This window comes from Aotus nancymaae, unplaced genomic scaffold (assembly GCF_030222135.1).
Source record: "Aotus nancymaae isolate 86718 unplaced genomic scaffold, 86718_ANA_hifiasm-v0.15.2.pri h1tg000040l, whole genome shotgun sequence".
Taxonomy (NCBI): domain Eukaryota; kingdom Metazoa; phylum Chordata; class Mammalia; order Primates; family Aotidae; genus Aotus; species Aotus nancymaae.
In genome coordinates this window covers 120,697,298-120,718,579 of record NW_026988454.1, presented here as the reverse complement: position 1 = coordinate 120,718,579, position 21,282 = coordinate 120,697,298, and the positions used below count along the sequence as shown (strand labels likewise).

Genomic DNA, 21,282 nt, shown 5'->3' with positions numbered 1-21,282 from the left:
CAGAAATGCCCAGAACCCTAGGCCCTTTGACAAGACTTTGCTGTGCCCTGCTCTGATAGTGCCAAGGCGGAGGTGCTGTCCCTAGCTCTTCAAGAGGCTTCCCAACTCCTTCAGCACAGCTACCTGCCCCAGTCCCTCCTGCAGAAATTCAACTTGTGACAAGGGCTATTGTGAGTCCCCAGGGAGCAGGGCCAGCCCAGCCTGGATAAGGGGCTGAGTTAAGCCCAGGCTTCCCTGCCTCCAGGTCCCAGAGGCCAGAGGAGGCTGAAGGTGCAGATGGTTCCAGCAGGGTCCTCCCCTAGGGGGCTCAAGATCCCAACTCTATGCAGAGGATGCCCACCCCACTCACATGGGTGGGGAGGCCACAGCACAGAGAGAGGGGCAGATCCCCTTCCCTTTGAGAGCTCCTGTCCCCTGGGGAGAGAGGACACACTCTGACAGCAGAGAATGATGCAGATTGAAGAGTCACACGCTAGTGGCACACAGCAAGGGGTGCTCTTGTAAGCTACAGGGAGGAGCTGTCACTTCTCAGAGTCAGCAGCAGTCAGAGAAGGGGAACGTCAGCATGGGAACACAGTTGCTGACCCCCACACACACACACGGTGACATGCCTCTGTGCCATCTGGGGACAGGGCTGCCTTCCTCCCTCTTGGGAGGATCCCCTGCCCTGATTTTACATAATCAGGTTCAGGGAGAAGTTGAGGCCCCACTGTCAGTGAGGAAACCCCCTACAAGCTCGCCTCTGCCTGTGCGTGTGATTCAGTGGCAGCCTCTCTCTCACCCCTGGTTTCCTGTCCTGTCTGTGGGTCACACTTCAACCAGACCAGCCGGAAGCCTCCAGGCAGAAGTCAGGAGGCCTGTTCTGGTAATGCCACTTACTCCCTGTGAGACCCTGAGCAGGTGGCTGACCATACCTGGGCCTCAATTCCCACATCTTTGAAAAAGAAAAGTAATACCTCCCTTGCATACGTGCTGAGGGACTTGATAAAGTGTGCATGGGCACGCTTTGCAAACATGCTTGTGTGAGCGACCGGCAGGCATCGCTCCCTGAGCTGTCTTCTAGCTCCGGAGCTGCAGCCTGCTTTCCCACTTTGGTCTCTTGGGCACCAACATCTGATAGCCCTACTGTGCCCTCCTTTTGCCTACCCCTCTGCCCTTCCCATTCTCAGTCTCCATGCACTCCTACCATAAGGAGAAGGGTGCTGTGCTGACACGGAGTGGGGAGCAGAAGTCCAGGGGCAGGCAAAGCAGTGGACGTGGAATCGAGCCCACTTGACAGGTTCCAATTCCCATCGCAGTTATTAACTCTGTACACAGAGCCCCCGGCAGCAGACGCCACACCAGCAGAGCCCCAGCGGTACAAGTGCAATTACACGCAGCGTCCCTACACCTCCTAAGATAGATTAGCTCGCTCTCTTCGTAAATTGCATCTTATTTTAAAATTAAGTCTTCAAAGCACCGACATTAAAGAAAGAGATGCTAGGGTCTTGCATCTGTTTATGTTTTAATTAAACAATATTTCTCCAGGGTACTTAAGAGGTGGGGTTCAAGGATGCAGAGTTGGGGCCTGGTCCAGGTCCCTGGGCTCCCTCTCCCTCACCCCATGGATGCATCCCTTCTGAGGAAACCTGCTCCCTGTGCTCTCCCAACCCTCCACTCCCCTACCTTGGCCAGGGACCCTCCCTACACTCCCTTTCTGGTTTTGAATCTCCACCTCCTCTCCCCTTTCCCCTCCCACACCCACGAAAACTTCCAGAGTGGAAACACATCACTGACCCACCACACAGGCCTGAGAATGACATTCCTGGCCACCCTGTGACCAGTGGGGCTTGGGGTTCATGATCAGGGTTCCAAGTGTCCCTGAGCTTGTCATCCACTTTCAGCCTGGCTTTCCCCAGAGAGGGCAGCAAAGTCAGGGCCCTGCGAAGAAGAGGCAGCGCACAGAGGGAGTGAACGGGAGGCAGCCCATTACTCACCCACAGTTTCCTCCTGGCCTTCTCAGCTCCTCCCTTGGGGGTAGGTCATGGTGGGGAGGGGCAGCTGGGCACAGGGGAGAGCAGGAATGGTCTACAGAGGCCCGGGAGCTGTGTGCCGGACAGCACTGAGCCCACCAGGCCCAGACTCGACTATAGCTGGAGAGCCCCAATTCCCTGTGTCCATAGCATCTGCCCTTTGAAGCCTCCCATCTCCCCAATGCAGGCCTTGGCCTTTCTTATTTTTTATCAGAGGTGCTGGAAGAGCAGCAAAATCAGGCCCAGCTCCCACTTCCCTCTCGCCGGTCGTCTCCAGGTGTCCCCACCCACCAGCACACAGGAAAAGGGCCACACACCCTGGCAAGCCCCACACCCATGGCTGCTACTGCTGCTGCTGCTGTTCCCAGGTGAGGGGGAGGAGCAGCCCAGGGAGCAGAGGAGATGGGTGCGGTGGGAGCAGAGGAGATGGGTGTGGTGGGAGCAGAGGAGATGGGTGTGGTGGGAGCAGAGGAGATGGGTGTGGTGGGAGCAGAGGAGATGGGTGTGGTGGGAGCAGAGGAGATGGTTGTGGTGGGAGCAGAGGAGATGGTTGTGGGAGCAGAGGAGATGGTTGTGGTGAGAGCAGAGGAGATGGGTGTGGTGGGAGCAGAGGAGATGGGTGTGGTGGGAGCAGAGGAGATGGGTGTGGTGGGAGCAGAGGAGATGGGTGTGGTGGGAGCAGAGGAGATGGTTGTGGTGGGAGCAGAGGAGATGGTTGTGGTGGGAGCAGAGGAGATGGTTGTGGTGAGAGCAGAGGAGATGGGTGTGGTGGGAGCAGAGGAGATGGGTGTGGTGGGAGCAGAGGAGATGGGTGTGGTGGGAGCAGAGGAGATGGGTGTGGTGGGAGCAAAGGAGATGCGTGTGGTGAGAGCAGAGGAGATGCGTGTGGTGGGAGCAAAGGAGATGCGTGTGGTGAGAGCAGAGGAGATGGGTGTGGTGGGAGCCGAGGAGATGGGTGTGGTGGGAGCAGAGGAGATGCGTGTGGTGGGAGCAGGTGTGGTGGGAGCAGAGGAGATGGGTGTGGTGGGAGCAGAGGAGATGGGTGTGGTGGGAGCAGAGGAGATGGGTGTGGTGGGAGCAGAGGAGATGGGTGTGGTGGGAGCAGAGGAGATGGGTGTGGTGGGAGCAGAGGAGATGGGTGTGGTGGGAGCAGAGGAGATGGGTGTGGTGGGAGCAGAGGAGATGGATGTGGTGGGAGCAGAGGAGATGTGTGTGATGGGAGCAGAGGAGATGGGTGTGGTGGGAGCAGAGGAGATGGGTGTGGTGGGAGCAGAGGAGATGCGTGTGGTGGGAGCAGAGGAGAAGCGTGTGGTGGGAGCAGAAGCAATGGGTGTGGTGGGAGCAGAGGAGATGGGTGTGGTGGGAGCAGAGGAGATGGGTGTGGTGGGAGCAGAGGAGATGGTTGTGGTGGGAGCAGAGGAGATGGGTGTGGTGGGAGCAGAGGAGATGGGTGTGGTGGGAGCAGAGGAGATGGTTGTGACGGGAGCAGAGGAGATGCCTGTGGTGGGAGAAGAGGAGATGGGTGTGGTGGGGACTGTCGGGACAGCAGGGTCAGGGAGCAGGTGGCTCTGTGGCCAGAGGCCTGGTGTGTGGGCAGGTTGTGCGTGTGGCCCTGACCTATGCACTGCTTCATCATTCTCCAGGCTCTCAGGCACAATCCAAGGCTCATGTCCTTCACAAAGAGGCAGGACAGACACTGACAGTGAGATGTCAGTACCCATCCACCAGCAGCCTCTACGAGATGAAAGGCTGGTGTAAGGAGGCGTCAGCATTCAAGTGCATCAGGTTAGTCACCAGCTCCAAGCCCAGGACGCTGGCTTCGATCTCTCGATTCTCAATCTGGGATGACCCTGATGCTGGCTTCTTCACTGTCATCACGACTGATCTGAGAGAGGAAGACTCAGGACACTACTGGTGTAGAATCTACCGCCCTTCTGACAACTCTGTCTCTAAGTCCATCAGATTCTATCTGGTGGTGTCTCCAGGTGAGCCTCTTCCCTAGGGTCCTCAGGGGGATGTCCCTCACCTCCTTTTGGTGGCTCCATCACCCCCAGTTTCCAAATCATGGAAGCCACCCACACCCACACCCAGTCTTCTGGAGGGCTGTTGGGAACAGGTGCAGGGGAACTCATTTGTGCACATGAGCAGCCATCTCACAGTCTCTACAACTCCCAAGCCTGCAGCCTGGGCCACATGAGAGATGCTGAAACAGACCCGTGAGCATGCCGAGCAGTCAGCCCGTATTACCCTGCTACCGGAGGGCGGGACTGCCCAGCATCTTTGGTACATAGCAGGTGCCCAGGAAAGATGCATCCACTGGCTGCCCCACCATGGAGAGCCAGTGGCCCCTTAATATCTGGGTAGGGCTCTGTCCATCCCTCATAGTCCGGATCAGGGTGAGCAAACTATGACCCGCTAACTAAGAATGACTGAAAAAAAATCAAAAGAAAAATAATATTTTGAGACATGTAAGAAATTCAAATTTCAGTGCCTAGAAGTAGAGTGATTTTTTGGAACACAGCCATGCCCCCTCATTTACCTGTTGTCTGTGGCCCTTTTCATGCTGTGACAGCAAAGGAGAGCAGTTGTGACAGAGACCACATGGCCCATCCCTGACCCTTTACAGAAAGTGTGCCAACCTCCAGCCCAGAGCAGAGCTACTCAAAGTTCCTGTAGAAGAGCATCTTTTTTAAAACATAAATCTGCAATTCACCAATGACTAATTTTTTTTTGTAAAATATGGTAAAAATAAATTACTAGAAAAGTAAAATGAGAAAAAGACATACAAAGTACAAGCCCAAAGTTTATTAAGTTTAGCAAACATAAAATTTCATTTTAATAAACATAATCAGAACAAATATCACATAGGGAAAAAAATTTTAAAAACTATATACATTGTTCATTCAAAAGTGTGCCTAAAGGTGGTTGATGGAGTGGCTTAACGGTATACCCATAATGCTTTGTGATTCCTCAGTTAAAACTAAACACACATTTCCTTAGAAAGGAAACCGCAATTCTCCATATTGAATGCCAGTATGCACCCTTCAAAGAAACACCGTCTATCTACATTTAAGGCTTATAACGTGACAAGTGAGCACTCTTCTTACTTGTTAACTTACCTAATCTGAGAACTATTTATGACACCACATCGCTCAGGAGATAATGTATAAAGAAATTGTGTTGATTTTTTAAAAAATAATACTCATAGCAGAATACCAGAAAACTGGTCTCACAGAGGTATATTGTCAGAAACAGAAGAAATTTTAAAGCAATTCTGACAAGCTCAATAGTTTTATTTTTAACTTTTACAAAAGGAAGCAAATGATGCTGTAATTTCAAAATGCATCTTCAATCCTTTATCAGTAGCCAGTTCCAAAGCTTTATCCTAAAAGTTACAGTTTAAAGTATCTTTTCATGGGAAAATATGGATTTTAGATCTATGAATTTCCTCTGTATATATCTTCTTTAGACAAAAAACAAAATTCAAAACATGCTATCAAATTTTTAATGTTTGCCCATCAGCACTTGTGAAGATATGCAGCATGAAGATTATCACCTATTTTGTTGATAAATGTAAATTAAGATCATGTCATAACAATTGATAGAAATGGTTCTTCTTTGATTTTTGCAGTTAGACTTTATCTGCCACTGAAAAACCTGTTGCTTTTCTTCCTTGCAACATCAGAAATATTAACACCAGAACTACAATATAAACAAGCCTGATGGTGCAATTCGCATTTGTACTAAACTGGCTTCTTGTCCTGAAGAAACGTTAGGAATTCTTTCTATAAATGAAACACTCTCAACAAAACTTTTAATTTGACATGCAACAGTAGCTGTTTATGATCTGTTTCCATATTTCCACATACTAAAGAGAATGATTTGAAATTTAATATATTCACCTTATATAATTCACCATTTTGTCCACCTTGGTCAGCACACTGTCCAATTAAGCTGCTGTTTTTTCTTTTTTTTTCCATAGCAAAACTCTCTCAATGAAAGAAGCAGTGTGTTAATTTACAATCTAGCCCAAGGCTTCTTAATCTGGTTGACTTTTCCAGAATGAACGTTTTCCTGTCATTGCAACTGCAGCCATCAGAACATACTCTTACCTGAAACAACCTCCAAACCACATGCTGATCATATAACCTTCATAGTTTTATACATTCAGAGCTAGTTGTGTTTTTGACAAACTAAAAATTCAGAATTCCTTCATATCATTGTGTTCGAATTGCATATACTTTAAGAATAGCTATGCTAGCAATATCTGTGCATTTTTTCAAATTGCCATGAAAAATACTTTGCTAGCTTCATTTGTTCTAGGAAGTGGTCATCCATATCATTATCCAATTCCTGAATATGTTGACCTAAGGCACCAAGGGAAAATGATATTAAGCTCCCTTCTTTGCTATAAATTACCCAATATTGTAACGCAAATGTTGTTCAGTAATGTTTTGGCAATTGTAGATGACTTATTAGTCTTTGCAATACAAAATGTTACTTTACAAGAAGCCAAAAAGTCCAGAGCTTCTATGTCAAATATGGATTGCTTTCGAGAGCTTTTCTATCCGATATTCTTTTTTTTTTCCTAAAAACAATTAGTTTTTTGTGACCTTGTATTTTTCCGTTTTATATGTATATGCCACTTGTTTTTATGGTTCATTTGCCTCATTACCCAATACATCTCAATAAATACCTCACTAGGTTTTAATACTTCCCTACTAATTATAACTACAAAACTCACATATGTGACCGTAATAGTTCCCTATTGCTGCCATAACAAATTACCACAAACTGGCCAGGCACAGTGGCTCATGCCTATAATCCCAGCATTTTGAGAGGCCTAGATGGATGGACCACGAGGTCAGGAGATCAAGACCATCCTGGCCAGCAAGATGAAACCGCATCTCTACTAAAAGACAAAAAACTAGCTGGGCGTGGTGGTGCATGCCTGTAGTCCCAGCTACTCGGGAGGCTGAGGCAGGGGAATCGATTGAAGCCAGGAGGCAGAAGCTGCAGTGAGCCAAGATCGCGCCACTGCACTCCAGCCTGGTGACAGAGCAAGACTCCATCTCAAAATATATATATATACACACCACAAATTTAGTGGCTTAAAACAAGACAAATTTATTATCTTACAGTTCTGTAGCTCAGAAGTCCAGTATGGGTCTTACTGAACTAAAACCAAGGGTCGGCAGGTTGTGTTCCCTCCAGGGGGCTGTGGGAGATCATCTTTCTCATTACCCAGGTCATGGGCAGAATTCAATTTTCTTTAGCTATCGGAGACCGAGATCTTGTTTTTTTGCTTGCTGTAAACTGAAGGCTGCCACACTTCATGAGGCAGCCACATTCCTTGGCCCATGGCCCCCTTTCTCCCGCCTCAAAGCCATCAACACTGGATGGGGGTCCCTCTCACACTGCAACTGTCTGTTACCGTGGCTAGGAAACGTTCTCCACTCTTACAGACTCGTAATTAGATTGGGCCCACCTGGATAACCCAGGCTACTCTCTCCAACTCAGTCTTCAACCTTAATACATTTCCCTCTGCCATGGAAGGCAGTGTCCTCACAGACTCCCGGGATGAGGGAGTGGACATTTTGGGGTACACTTATTCTGCCTACCACAATGAGGGATTCTACTTTCAAACAAAACCAGCACAAACTCTTTGGAATAATTGCAGAAGGAAAAAATTTCTTTCGAATCAGTTCTACCATCTTCATTTTGTTTACTGTCACTGCCGCATTCAGAAAAGATGTGTCTTTTCTTGACAAAAAGTTCAGCGGCTTTTGTTTTGCTATCTGTTCATCAGAATTTTATTTAGATAATCACTAATCTACTCTAAATTAACTAATCATGTTACACTCTAAATTCTGTTTAAAAATATTTGATTAAAAGTGAAAATGATTATAAAAATAATGTTATAAAATTATACATTTTTCCAGAGGTTTATACATTTTGGGGTTATAGCTAACAACTAATTTTATTTATTTATTTTGAGACGAAGTCTCATTTTGTCACCCAGGCTGGAGCACAGTGGCAGGATCTCAGCTCACTTCAACTTCTGCCTCCCAGGTTCAAGTGATTCTTCTGCCTCAGCCTCCTGAACAGCTGGGACTACAGGCACATGCCACCACACCTGGCTAATTTTTGTACTTTTAGTAGAGACAGGGTTTCACCATATTGGTCAGGTTGGTCTCAAACTCCTGACCTCGTGTTCTGCCCACCTCGGACTTCCAAAGTGCTGGGATTACAGGTATAAGCCACTGCACTCGGCGTTTTTTTTTTTTTTTTTTTTTGAGACAAAATCTTGCTCTGTCGCCTAGGCTGGAGTGCAGTGGCGTGATCTCAGCTTACTGCAACCTCTGCCTCCTGAGTTCAAGTGATTCTCCTGCCTCAGCCTCCTGAGTAGCTGAGATTACAGGCGTGTCCCCCAACGCCCAGCTAGTTTTTGTATTTTTAGTAAAGACAAGGTCTTACCATGTTGGCCAGGCTGGTCTCAAACTCCTGATCTCAAGTGATCTGCCCACCTCGGCCTCCCAAAGTGCTGGGATTACAGGGGTGAGTCACCATGCCTGGCCACTAACAACTAATTTTAAAGTATCACACACTGTAACATGGTCCTGCTGTGGGTTACTGGCACAGAGCTCGCTTCATTTTCGACTCTCCATGCTAATTTGGCAATACCCAAGCTGGTTTATATTCTGTTCAATAAGATGAGATGAGTTAACTAATCAGGTGCTTGGATCTTGAGGCAATATCAAATTGATATCAAAGTTTTGAAACTCCTACTCCCAATTTTTATACTTACCTTGTTGTGGATGGGTTACAGACAATTTGTAGGCCAGCATCAGCCCATAGATGACACACTCAATAGCGCAGGTCTAGAATTTTACCAATGACCCAAACACCTCTCCCAGGCTGAGCACAGGGTTATCCTGGCCAGCATCCTAGACAGCCTCAGAGAGAGCGTCCTATGGGACAGGATCGTGTCCACATGTCCATTGGCCAGTGACTCTCTCCAGGGAGGACCTTCCAGGGAAGTCCCTGGAACAAGGAATGGCCCAGCCTCAGGCACCCTCTTCTCCAGGCCCCTCCCAGCCCTTTCCCCTTCTTTCTCCTTCTCCCCACCTCCTGGACTCCAAATAGGTATATAGACCTGTCTGCTAGGTCTAGACACTGAGAATCCCCTCTTCCTCTCCTAACCTTGGGTCTAACCCCGCTTTCTTTTCCTTCTGGGCCCTACCCACCCAACCAGCCATTGTCTTTTTGACCTCAATAGTCCCCATCACTTTTCCAGAGACAGCATTCCTCACCTCCACCAGGGCTCTGAGCACAGGTAGGTCAGTCTTAAGCTTTACACAGCTGTCCTTACTTCCTAACATCTTTCTGACGACATTATTATGTTGCCTTCTTGTTTCTCACTTGTTATTATAAGATGTTCAATACACCGTTTGAATGTGCTGGTAACTGCTTTGCTTCTTGAGTAGAGCCACCACCACCATAGCCCAGCCAGATGAGTGCTCTGTGGACCCACAGCCTCAGCTGAGTGTGACCCCAGAAGCCACGGTGTGCTGTGTATCCAGAACACACTTGGCAGATGGGGGAAGCATCTGAGATTAAGACCATGGCTATTACAGGGATCATATAAATTTGTTTTTGTTTTTTCCTGCCAGGTGTTGTATGTATGGTGACTTGTGGATTTATGTTTCAGTGTACTGGAAACTCTCCATTTTATTCAAGGAATTTGTTCATGTTATAAGCCTTGATTAAAGAGAAAGTTTTTATAATCTAAAAAAAAAAAAAAAGGGAAGGTGAACAGCAGGAGTGGTGCGCCATCAGTTCACAGAGTCCCAGAAATCAAGAGGGGCTGCGAAAGGCATTCCCTGGGCTGCAGAGGCTGGGGGTCCAGCGCTGTGCGGCAGAACTGGGAGGGGCAGGGATCTGAAAACTGCCCTTCAGCTTCCCCACAAGGGCTCCCTTCCCAAGCCCCAGAGGCATGAGAAAGAGAATGGAGGGCAGAGAGCGGAGGGGCCCGAAGCATCATGGCTGTGTCCACACTCAGGAGGCTCAGGTGGATGCCGGTCCAAAGACTCAAGTGCTGGGAGAGGGCCAGGCCTCCTGACTCCTCTTCCAGTGCTCACCCTGGACTCAAAGATACCACTGCAGGCGCCTAGTAGAGCCCAGGCCCCAGGTCTGTCTAATTCTGAGCCAGGGGACTTCACAGTTCAGTCCTCACCCCACAAATCAGTTTTCTTCTCTGGGCCCATGGGCTCTGTTCCCAGTCTGGTCCAACTCCCCCATCCCGCTTTCCTGCTGGCAGGCACAAGTGGGGTCTCCCACTGGCTAACAACAGCCCCTTCTCCTCCCCGGCAGCCTCTGCCTCCACACGGACCACCTGGGCTCCCCGCGACCTGGTCTCTTCACAGATCCAGACCCAGAGCTGTGTGCCTCCCACTGAAGGAGCCAGAGAAGCCCCTGAGTCTCCGTCTGCCATCACTGTCCCTTCACAGTGAGTTCGTGGGGCACCCAGAGCCACACAGGCCCGGGCAGGGGCTGGCAGACTGAGACTTGCCTCCCAGCCCATCCTCTCCCCTTCTTGTCCCTCCGCCTTCCAGGCCACAGAACTCCACACTCCGCCCTGGCCCTGCAGCCCCCAGCGCCCTGCTCCCTGTGCTCTGTGGACTCCTCGGAGCCAAGAGCCTGGTGCTGTCGACCCTGCTCGTCTGGTGGTGAGTGTGGTGTGAGTTGGACTTGGGCAAATGGAACAGGGAACAGCTTCTGCCCAGGATAGAGGGTCAGAGGGGAACTGGCCAGAGAACGGAGGTGGAAATTACCATCGGCAGGGCTCTCCAAATTAAAGCCTCATGGAGCCCATCCTTCGACATGTCACACAGGCTCACCTTTGTCCTTTAGCTGCAAACTTGCAGGAATCTCATCCATGTTTCTCTGTCTCTGTTTTCTCTTCTCTCTTTCTTCCCCCCACCCACGACCTTTTCATCCCTGTCCCTCTCCATTTCTCCCCCCCTTTCTTCCCCACTCCACCCTTCTTCCTCTCTCCCTCTCTGTCTATTCCTTCCTCCTCTCCCCTTCTTCCCTCTTTCTTTCTCCTTCTCCCCTTCCCCTCCCTCATCCCTCCATCAGAAACACTGACCTGCACAGCTGGAAAGTCCCTCCCACCACCTGCCCTTCCAGGGACTCCCTAAAGCCACCATCCCAGGACTCTGCCTCGTTTTAGTCCTGAGGGAGGCCGGGTGGACACAGGAGGGAAACAGCCACTGGGAGGAGGGGACACATGGGAAAAACCATAGGTGGGGCTGAGTGAAAGGTGCAAGGACAACTCAGTCAGGCCAGGAGCCAGCTCGCTGGAGGAGAGGCAGGCTTGGGGAGAGGGACAGGGTAGGAGAACAGATTCAAGTCATTTCATGTATTTCTCCCGGCTCTTTGCATCTCAGGGTCTTAAGGAACCAGCATATGCCGCCTCAAGGGAGATCTCTGCTGCACCCAGCTCAGCGCAGTCCCCAGGCCCATAGACACTTCCCACTGAGCCACAGGACCCCAGGTGGGCAGCAAGTCTCCAACAAGGCTGGGCTCCCAGGAGCTCCTCCCGGACCTCTGCATTCTCTGCAAAGAAAAAGCCAGAACTCTATCCAAGGCCTTTGGCCACATCCTCCCTACAGAGCTGAGGCTTTCCTCCCAGGCCCTCTACTTGCCCACCCTCAGTTTGCACTGGACCCCATTGTGAGAGCAAAGCCCAACACCTGCAGCACCTTTTCACCAAGTCTGAGTCACTGATGACAATCCCTCCTCCCTGCCTCCTCCTCCTATCTATAGCCCCCAATAAAAGAAAAACTAGGCCAGATGAGGTGGCTCACGCCTGTAATCCCAGCACTTTGAGAGGCTGAGGCAGGTGGATCATGAGGTCAGGCGTTCGAGACCAGCCCGGCCAATATGGCAAAACCCTATCTCTGCTAAAAGTACCAAAAAAATTAGCCAGCTTGGTGATGGGTGCCTGTAATCCCAGCTACTGGGGAGGCTGAGGCAGAATCGCTTGAACCCAGGAGGCAGAGTTTGCAGTGAGCCAAGATAGTGCCACTGTACTCCAGTCTGGGTGACAGAGTGAGACTCTGTTTCAAAAAAATTTAAAAAAAAAGAAAAACTTTAGGCCTGGAACGCTGGTGGCTGACACCTGTAATATCACCACTTTGGGAGCCCAAAGCTGGAGGATTGCCTGAATCCAAGAGTTCGCGGTTGCAGTGAGCCATGATCACGCCACTGCAGGCTAGCCTGAGCAACAGAGTGAGATCTTGTCTCTAAAACAGAAAAGAAGAAAAGAAACACGTTAGACAAAATAAATTTATTTTGAGCAAGGAACGATGTGCAAATTGGGCACCCTCCCAACCAGAAGAGGTTTAGAGAACTCCACTCTGCAACCCAGGCAGCTGTAGAGACAGCAAAAGCCTGAGGAAAGCAGAAACAAGGAACAAAAAGCGAATTGGTCATTTCAGTTACCTTCCTTGTAAAGGTTAAAGCAGAGGGGACTTCCTTCTCATGCTGGCCAAAATTGGCCTGTTCAAGGATTTGCCTGTTGCCTCTCTCTCCTAATTTCTCGGAAGGTCAGATAAACCGCTTGGTTTCAGCTTGGTGATGTGCAACCTTAGCACGGTGACCCCATTTTGGTTTGGGCTGTTGGACTGAGGGCAGGAGCTCAGTCTAAATCAATGGCCTCTTATCAATCTTATGTGACACCCCACAGCCAGGCACCTGGGTCACCCCAAAGTTTCCGTCTCCCTCTCCCCTTGCTCAGCCACACTCTGCCAAGGCCTCCCCTGTTGTGCCTCCTCCCCCTTTCCAAGCCCCGGCACTCGGACGACTGTGTCAGCCACCTAACGGGGTCCCGTCTTCAGTCCCCACCTCCTAGCTGGTTCCCCTGATACACCCCTTCCCAACAATACCTCTGTGCATTTCCACCACCCCGGAATTGAAGTCCTGTGTCATTGCCGGGGGCCTGATAATGCTTTGCCCACCCCTGCAGCACAGCACTGCCCTGTGCTGTCCTTACCACCGCCAACATGGCTGCAGCCTCCAGAAGAAAGTGAACCTTTCTTGTTTTCTGCACGAGCTGGGCAAGAGGTGCCTCAATTCGCCACATTCGCGATCACTCTGTGCCTTGCCCCAGGCCTGTCACCCCCGCAGGCCTGCTCTGACACTTGCAGTCCCCATTTCAGACCTACTGGACTGAGCCTGATGTGATTATCTTCTCTCTCCTGTTTGTCATCTATTTTTCTTTATTCCTACTCTCTGGGAAAGCGCCTCAAAGTTACATTCTATTCAAATGTTTACAATATACACGATCACATTTCTCATTTCTAAACGGTCCATTTGTTCTCTGAATGTTCCTTTTTATAGCACAGTGTGTTTTATTTTGGCAAGCCATATTTTCCCTGAAAATATTAAAGTTTTAACTTTTGAACTTCTTCGAAGCATTATATATTTTCTATGTCCTCCAAGTGTCCATCATGTCTTTTGTTTTCTCCTTTCGTTTACCTCTTTCTTCAGAGTTTTCTGGAAACCTCTGCGGCTTCTCGGCCACCCACTTGCATGGAAGCACCCAGAAGTCCCGTGCATGCCACAGGGTGCTGTGGGCTCCAGGCTGACTGGGCAGAGCATGGCTCCGTTTTTTTTCTCTTTCACAGCCCTGTTTCTCCAGAAAGGACTCTTAGCTGTCCTCCCTGGAGGTGTAAGCCTAGACCCAGGGTTCTAGGCACCAACTGGAGCAGAGCAAAGGGGTCTCACTGCCCAATGTCTGTTCCCACCCAAGCCCCCACTACACATTGTCTCTCTATGGCACCCTGTGTCCTGAGCAGAGCACCTCTGTGTCCACCCTTATCAGAGACTTCTCTCAAGCTCTCGACAGCTGTTGAGAGAGAGGAAAGACAGAGGATGTGGGCAGTTAACCGACTCTCGGTCTCACGAGAGCCAGAGAATCTAGTAGTCTAAGTGATTCTTAAAGCAGAGCTCCAAGCTGTTCTCTGGTTTCTGGGACTCACTTCAACCCTGCCTTAAGACAAACAATTTCTCGCTGGGCGCGATGGCTTATACCTGTAATCCCAGCACTTTGGGAGACTGAGGTGGGCAGATCGTCTGAGGTCGGGAGTTCGAGACCAGCCTGACCAACATGGAGAAACCCCGTCTCTACTAAAAATACAAAAACTAGCTGGGCATGGTGGGGCGAACTTGTAATCCCAGTAACTCAGGAGGCTGAGGCAGGAGGATCGCTTGAATCCAGGAGGCAGAGGTTACAGTGAGCCAAGATCACACCACTGCATTCCAGCCTGGGTGACAGAGAGAGACTCTGTCTCAAAAAAAAAAAAAAAAAAAAAAGACATACCATTTCTCCTCTCCACCTTTCTGGGGTTCTAGGGTAAGAACGACTTTCCTCTTATTCCCCCACTCCCACCGGCTTTCTCTGATCTGTGAAGTCATCTGATTTTACCCACCTCCAAAATGTGTACGGAGCTCTCTGTTTATCCTTGAGGCTGAGTTTGTGCAATTTTTATCCGGTTATTCCTGTTTTCGCCTTCTTGGCAAGAGCGAGGAGGGACCCCAGATTTTCCATCAAAACACCCCTCCCCGGCCACGTGCTGTGGCTCACGCCTGCAATCCCAGCACTTTGGGTGGCCGAGGCAGGTGGATCATGAGGTCAGGAGATCGAGACCAGCCTGGCTGACATGGTGAAAACCCATCTCTACTAAAAATACGAAAATTTGCCGGGCGTAGTGGTGCATGCCTGTAATCCCAACTCCTCAGAAGGCTGAGCGGAAGAATTGCTTGAACCTAGGAGGCGGAGGTTGCAGTGAGCTGAGATCGTACCACTGCACTCCAGCCTGGGCAACAAGAGCAAGACTCTGTCCCCCCCGCAAAAAAAAAAAGCTCCTTCCTTTCCTGCCCTGGCCCCCTACAGCCACTGAGATGTTGATGCCTAAGAACCAGATTGCCATTTATGAACTCCTTTTTAATGAGGGAGTCATGGTGGCCAAGAAGGATGCCCACGTGCCCAAGCACCTGGAGCTGGCAGACAAGAATGTGCCCAACCTTCATGTCATGAAGGCCATGCAGTCTCTCAAGTCCCAAGGCTATGTGAAGGAACGGTTTATCTGGTATCTTACCAAGAAGGGTATCCAGTATCTCCGTGACTACCTTCATCTGACCCCAGAGATTGTGCCTGCCACCCTATGCCGCAGCCGTCCAGAGACAGGCAGACCTCAGCCAAAAGGTCTGGAGGGTGAGCAGCCTGCAAGACTCACAAGAGGGGAAGCCAACAGAGATACCTACAGGCGGAGTGCTGTGCCGCCTGGTGCCAATGAGAAAGCCGAGGCTGGGGCTGGGTCAGCAACCGAATTCCAGTTTAGAGGCAGATTTGGTCATGGACGTGGTCAGCCACCTCAGTAAAACTGGAGAGGATTATTTTGCATTGAATAAACTTACAGCCAAAAAAACTTAAAAAAAAAAAACCCTCCCTAGCACCCACCACCAAGGACAGGAGTGAGATCCCAGATCTCCACTTGCTCTGGTAAAGACTCCTGGCCTCCTCCCCTTCCCCCAAGTTCAGCACCCAGATTCTAGTACAGCCTCTTGGTGCCTTATTTTATCCCTGTTCACTCCAGTTGCTACAAGACGCCCACGATGCCCCGGTCCTTCCTCGCCACCCAGAATCCCAACTCAGTAAGACCTTGTAAATCCATTAAGTTAGCCCCATTTCCCACTCATTCCAAATCCCGTAACCTTTCCACCCTGCCCGTGAAGCGCACAGTCATCAGCACAAGCCCCTGTGTGCTCAGCTTCTCTGAACGTCACCGTGGTACGCTCCCTGACGTCTGCCTGTTCTCGGAGGACACTGCTTTCTCTGCAGTTCTCTTAAGTGGGAGCTTTTGCTCTCCTTTGCCTCATGCTCCTGGGTCCCAGGGTGGGGTCAGTGTCCTCTGTGCTCTTCACAGCCCCTTCCTATCTTCCTATCCTCCCTAAAGCACCCCACAAGTAGCTTTCTGCCATTAGCCTATATCACGGTGGGTGACCACCCATCATTGCTGCAGATCCTGTACAGTCTGGGGCACTGCTCTTTATTCCTCGTGGGTCTCAACCCCAGGCTCAACATCACTCTTCCTGCTGCTGCTGCCATAATCCTTGGTGATCTTGGGCCTGTATAGACCCAACATCTACACGGACGATTCTTCCAAATCCCTGGCATCTCAGTTTCTTGGCCTCCTCTCCCAGTGGTCTCATCCTCTTCCCTATCTCAGCCACCCTTGCAGACGGTCAGCAGCGCAATAGCCCTGCTCTTAATCTCATTCCCACCACCCCCTACCTCATTCCTGTAACCTGATCTCAGTATTGCTTTAATGCCACAGGGACCCATGATCCATTCATCCTGCCATCTGCCCCTTTCCCCCATCTCACTCATGCTTTCCTTTCCCTTAGATGCCATGATCCAACCTCAAATCACTCTTTGGCACACAGCCTCCTTTTCTGTGCCCCTCTCCCCTTTTATTGAACTCCTCTGGGAAAACTGTAACTCTGGTTGAACCCAGCTTCCCGCTTACAGCGTGCCTGTACCCAGCCAAGGTGAATGTGGCTGTGGCTGGCAAAATACAGTCTATTATCCCGAAATGTCTCACTGTAAGCACGTGACCTTGAGAGTGGAGTGGCTCTGCTCCATTCTAGACCCACAGCGTCCCTGTCCTCCCTCTCCACATGCTTAGCTGGTGTCCCCACATCTTAACTCACTGAACAGAGAGAGAGAGGGAAAGAGAGAAAGGGAGGGAGGGAGAGACACAAGGAGAAGGAGAGAAAGAGAGAAAGGAAGGAAGGAAGGAGGGAGGGAGGGAGGGAAGGAGGAAGGAGGAAGGAGGGAAAGGGAGGAAAGGAGAGAGGGAGGGAGGGAAGAAGGAAGGAAGGAAGGAAGGAGGGAGGGAGGGAGGGAGGGAGGGAGGGAGGGAGGGAGGGAAAAGAATGTCCACTTGATCCCACCACACCTACCAGTCATCTGCCTCTCTTCTTCCTCTCACTCTCCCTACTCTCATCTCAATCACTTTCCTTCACTCCAAATTTCATCTTCTCTTGTCTACACAAGAATAATCCAGCCAAGCGTAGTGGTGCATGCTTGTGGTCCCAGCTACTCAGGAGGCTGAGGCAGGAAGATTGCTTGAGTCTGAGAGGTCGAGGCTGCAGTGAACTATGATCACGCCACTGCACTCCAGCCTGGGAGACAGAGCAAGACCCTGTCTAAAATAAAAAAAAGGAATATTCATCCAGAACCCACCCCTCTCTCCTGCATCATCTTCCTCCCCATTGTATGTCATGAACGTCAGAATCGAAACAGGCTCTATATATTAAGCTGCCCCCACCTACAGCCCTCCAGCTACTGCTCCAATAGCTTATTGTCCTCTGCGACAAAGGCCCATGAAAGGACTGGCTGCACCATCAGCCTCCCAGGTTCTCTTTTGTTCTCTCTTGAAGCCACTCCAGTCAGGCCTTTGACGGGGCCACTCCCTGAAACACCTCCAGTGACTTCTGCACTGTGAAACCCAACAGCCAGTGCTGAAATCTCCTCACCCTGGGAAGAAGAGCACCCCGGGCCTGGCCTCCCACTTCTGCCTTCTTGAGATGGTTTTTTCCAGGGCTTTCAGGAAAAAAGAACTCTTGTGACATTCTCCTGACTCATTTGATGTTGCATAATGAATTAGCCCCAAAACGTAGTAGCTTAAAACAACACATGATAAATATCCATTAGGTCACAGGTTTTGGGAGAGGGGTGGTGTGGTCAGAAATTTGGGAACAACTTAGCTGGGTGTTCCTGGCTCAGCACCTTTCTAATGTTGCAGTCAGGATGTCAGCAAGAAGTGCAGTCATGGGGAGGCTTGATGGGGGCCGTGCCCAAAGCAGGCACTTTCACGTGGTTGCTGGCACGGGCCTCAGTTCTTTGCCATGTGAGCCTTTCTTCACGGCATGGGAACCAACTTCCCCAATATGACTGATCCAAGACAGGGTGTGGAAGGAGGAAGTTATAGTGCCGTTAATAATGACCTAGTCTCCGAAATCACAAACCGTTGCTTCTGCCATATTCTACTCATTGGAAGCCAGTCACTGGGTCCGGCCCACACTCAAAGGGATTTGCCTCCATCCATTGAAGGAAGGTATGTTCAAGAATTAGTGCCTGTATTTTAAAGCCACCAAGTACACACACTGGCCACAAATTATTTACATTCCTCCCATATGCAAAAAAAACTCAGCCCACAAAAAGCTTCCCAAAGTCTCATCCCACTATGGTATGACATCCCATTATGGCACATGAGGGCAAGTCCAGGAACTCGTCATTTAAATCAGGTCCAGGTGCGGAGGAAATTCCTCAGGTGTAGTTCCTCAAGTACAATTCTCAGTATGAAGAGCTGTGAGCTAGAGACAAGCTAACTGCCGCACACACACACAACCCCAATGTCCAATGTAGTACAGTCATAGGAAAGCCACTACACGTATTCTTGTTCAAGGAAGCAGGAGGCAAAAAGAAAAAGTCACTGGTCCAACATGGCTGTGCGGTCCCTGTGGGAGGGTCGGCGGCCTCGAGTGCTACGTGGGAGAGCAAGGGACGGCCGCTTCCATTCAGCGCTGCCCCACAGAGAACTGCTGGTGAGGACTGCCATTCTGAGGACCCTCCTGATGAGCTTGGGACCTCTCTTGCTGAATGAGCCTTAAGGGTAAAAGCTGTTAAACTGGAGAAGGAAGCCCAGGATTTAACAGTGAGATACCAGAGAGCTGTGGCTGATTGTGAAAACATAAGAAGGCGAACCCAGAGATGTGTGGAAGACACCAAGATATTTGGAATCCAGAGTTTCTGTAAGGACTTGGTGGAAGTGGCTGACATTTTGGAGAAGCCTACAGAGTGCATTTCTGAAGAATCAGAGCCTGGAGACCAGAAACCCACTCTGGGGAAGGTCTTCTGAGGGTTTTTGCTTTTAGAAGCAAAGCTGAAAAATGTGTTTGCTAAACATGGCCTGGAGAAGCTGACACCCATTGGTGACAAACATGACCTCCATCAGCATGCACTCGCCTGTCATGTGCCAGCTGGTGTTGGGGTGCAGACTGGCATCGTGGCATTAGTAAGACAAGATGGCTACAAACTTCATGGCCGCACCATTAGACTTGCCTGGGTGGAAGTGGCAGTGGAGTCGCAGAGAAGACTATGAAGAGGCCATCAGGAACTGGCTGTTCTCCCTGAGTGCAGGCACCTGTGTTTCTTTAATTTATTAAACTAGGTTTGGTTAAAAAAAAAAAAAGTCACTGGTCTTTAGAAAATCAGAACTTTATCACCAGGCACAGTGTTTCACTCCTGCAATCCCAGCACTTTGGGAGGCTGAGGCAGGCAGATCACAAGGTCAGGAGTTCAAGACCAGCCTGGCCAACATGGTGAAACCCTGTCTCTACTAAAGATACAAAAAATTAGCCAGGTGTGGTAGCAGACGCCTATAGTCCCAGCTACTTGGGAGGCTGAGGCAGGAGAAATACCTGAACCTGGGAGGCAGAGGTTGCAGTGAGCTGAGATAGTGCCATTGCACTCCAGCCTGGGCAACAGGGCGAGACTCTGCCTCAAAAAAAAAAAAAAGAAAAGAAACTTAGCTGGGCAAATGTTGGGCATTCCTTGATTCAGACTTTGCTCAATTCCTACCTAGAAATAATTTTCAGTTTTTCCGTGGTCGTGGCTCCTTCCTCTGTGCTTGAGTGTGTATCTGAGCCACCCTTCTCATTCCGTGAAAAGCAGCCCATATTTATAGCTTCATAGTTTCCCCAGGCTGCTTCCTGACAGTTTAATTTGGGGGACACAAAGTGAGATCCCAGATTTTATGCTATCTCTGTTCCTTTCTGTTCAATCTGGCAGTGTTTTGTGAATGTCATTCTCTTTAAAAATATGTGGATCTCCTGTAAAACTTATTGTGGCTCACTCCTTTAGACAAAGGCCATCCCCACAAATTTCTTCAAGAGAAGATCTCTTCCACACCATGTACATCTGCTGAAACAATGAGGATAATGTCTTTATACTTCTTAGAAGCTCTAATGTTTGACTGAAAAATCTGTGAAGCACATACCCTTAAATTCATGAGAGGGCCTTTTGCCTGAGACACTATATGAAAAAATAATACATATATATATATATATATATATATATGTCTTTGACCCTAGTTCCTGACACAGAGATCCTAAGACCCTTATAAATGCGAGTGCTAAGAGAATCTTTTGTTCTAATATTTGGTCTTTGATCTCTGTTCCTGACACAGAGCTCATAAGACCTTTGTAATCTCCTGAGTGATAGGAGTGTCTAACACAGAGGTCCTACCTCCCTTGGAATTTCCTGGCATCTGCACCTCTAAAGAGGCACACACCTGTAGTCCCAGCTACTCAGGAGGCTGAGGCAGGAGAATCGCTTGAACCCAGGAGACAGAGGTTGTGGTGAGCCAAGATCACACCACTGTACTCCAGCCTGGGCAACAGAGCAAGGCTCCAAAAAGAAAAGAAAAAAAAACTCCCATACCCCAGGGAGGGGAGGGGGCCGAAGACTGCATTAATAATCAATCATTCTGACATGATGAAGTCCCTGTAAAAATCACAAAAGTAAGGTTCGGGAGCTTCTGAGTTGATGAACACATTCATGTGCTGGGAGGGTGGTACACCCCAGACCCACGGAGACAGAAGCTCCTGCCCTCAAGCCCTTCCAGACCTGAAAACAATTTGGTTTTTCCTGCTAAACACATTCCCTTTCTGAGGTCTTAACGAAGGATTTTACAGTCATAGCCTTGGTTTCATCTTTAGACCACATATTCCTAAATGTGCCCTGGATTTGATTTTAGTATTATTTACTGTCTGGAGGCTGAGACTTTTTCAAGTCACCAAGCGCCAGCTCCCTCATGTTGAATAATCCTGCCTACAGTTTACTTTTCTCCTCTCTTGTTTTCCAAGGAGCCACAAGAAGAAACCAGGACTTTCAAGACTTCAGGAAATCCTAGCTGTGTAACCCAGTTCATGACGGACATTTTCTACTTTCCACATGACTGCAGGTGACAGTGTTGCTAAACTTTCTGCCACTGTGTAACAAAGAACCCCCTTCCTTTTTACCCACTCAGTGACCCTGGAAACGTTTCTTAAGATCACTACGCCCAGTCTCCTCACTGGTAAACACAGAACTGATAACACCCACATTATCAAGTCATTCGGATTTCTAAGTAGG

At 49.5% G+C, this 21,282-nt stretch overlaps 2 protein-coding genes and 1 pseudogene across 5 annotated transcripts; all 3 read left to right on the top strand.

Moving 5' to 3' along the window:
- Positions 1-2,058: 2,058 nt before the first annotated feature.
- Positions 2,059-13,433, top strand: NCR2 (natural cytotoxicity triggering receptor 2). Of its 4 annotated transcripts, none has more exons than XM_012448608.2 (5): positions 2,059-2,380; positions 3,656-3,997; positions 10,386-10,521; positions 10,628-10,741; positions 11,465-13,433. In XM_012448608.2, exons 1-5 carry the CDS (start codon positions 2,194-2,196, stop codon positions 11,802-11,804), a joined length of 1,119 nt encoding a protein of 372 aa, XP_012304031.2. In that variant the 5' UTR covers positions 2,059-2,193; the 3' UTR covers positions 11,805-13,433. The 4 variants fall into 4 exon arrangements, with proteins under 4 accessions (XP_012304031.2, XP_012304030.2, XP_012304033.2 ...); XM_012448607.2 differs by having other exon boundaries at positions 2,065-2,380; positions 10,592-10,741; XM_012448610.3 differs by having other exon boundaries at positions 2,065-2,380; positions 10,333-10,521; positions 10,628-10,752; positions 11,465-11,620.
- Positions 13,434-14,981: 1,548 nt separating this feature from the next.
- Positions 14,982-15,461, top strand: LOC105714611 (small ribosomal subunit protein eS10-like). The gene has a single exon (XM_064360436.1). It carries the CDS (start codon positions 14,982-14,984, stop codon positions 15,459-15,461), a length of 480 nt encoding a protein of 159 aa, XP_064216506.1.
- Positions 15,462-18,590: 3,129 nt separating this feature from the next.
- On the top strand, positions 18,591-19,249 carry LOC110569348 (grpE protein homolog 2, mitochondrial-like; annotated as a pseudogene).
- Positions 19,250-21,282: the final 2,033 nt, after the last annotated feature.

Excerpts from the sequence above, each read along its gene's own strand:
- LOC105714611 (XM_064360436.1), top strand. The coding sequence starts at position 14,982 with ATGTTGATGCCTAAGAACCAGATTGCCATTTATGAACTCCTTTTTAAT.
- NCR2 (XM_012448607.2), top strand. The coding sequence starts at position 2,194 with ATGCAGGCCTTGGCCTTTCTTATTTTTTATCAGAGGTGCTGGAAGAGC. Across the intron at positions 3,998-10,385 it reads CTATCTGGTGGTGTCTCCAG|CCTCTGCCTCCACACGGACC; the intron begins GTGAGCCTCTTC and ends CCTCCCCGGCAG. Across the intron at positions 10,522-10,591 it reads GCCATCACTGTCCCTTCACA|CCCATCCTCTCCCCTTCTTG; the intron begins GTGAGTTCGTGG and ends CTTGCCTCCCAG.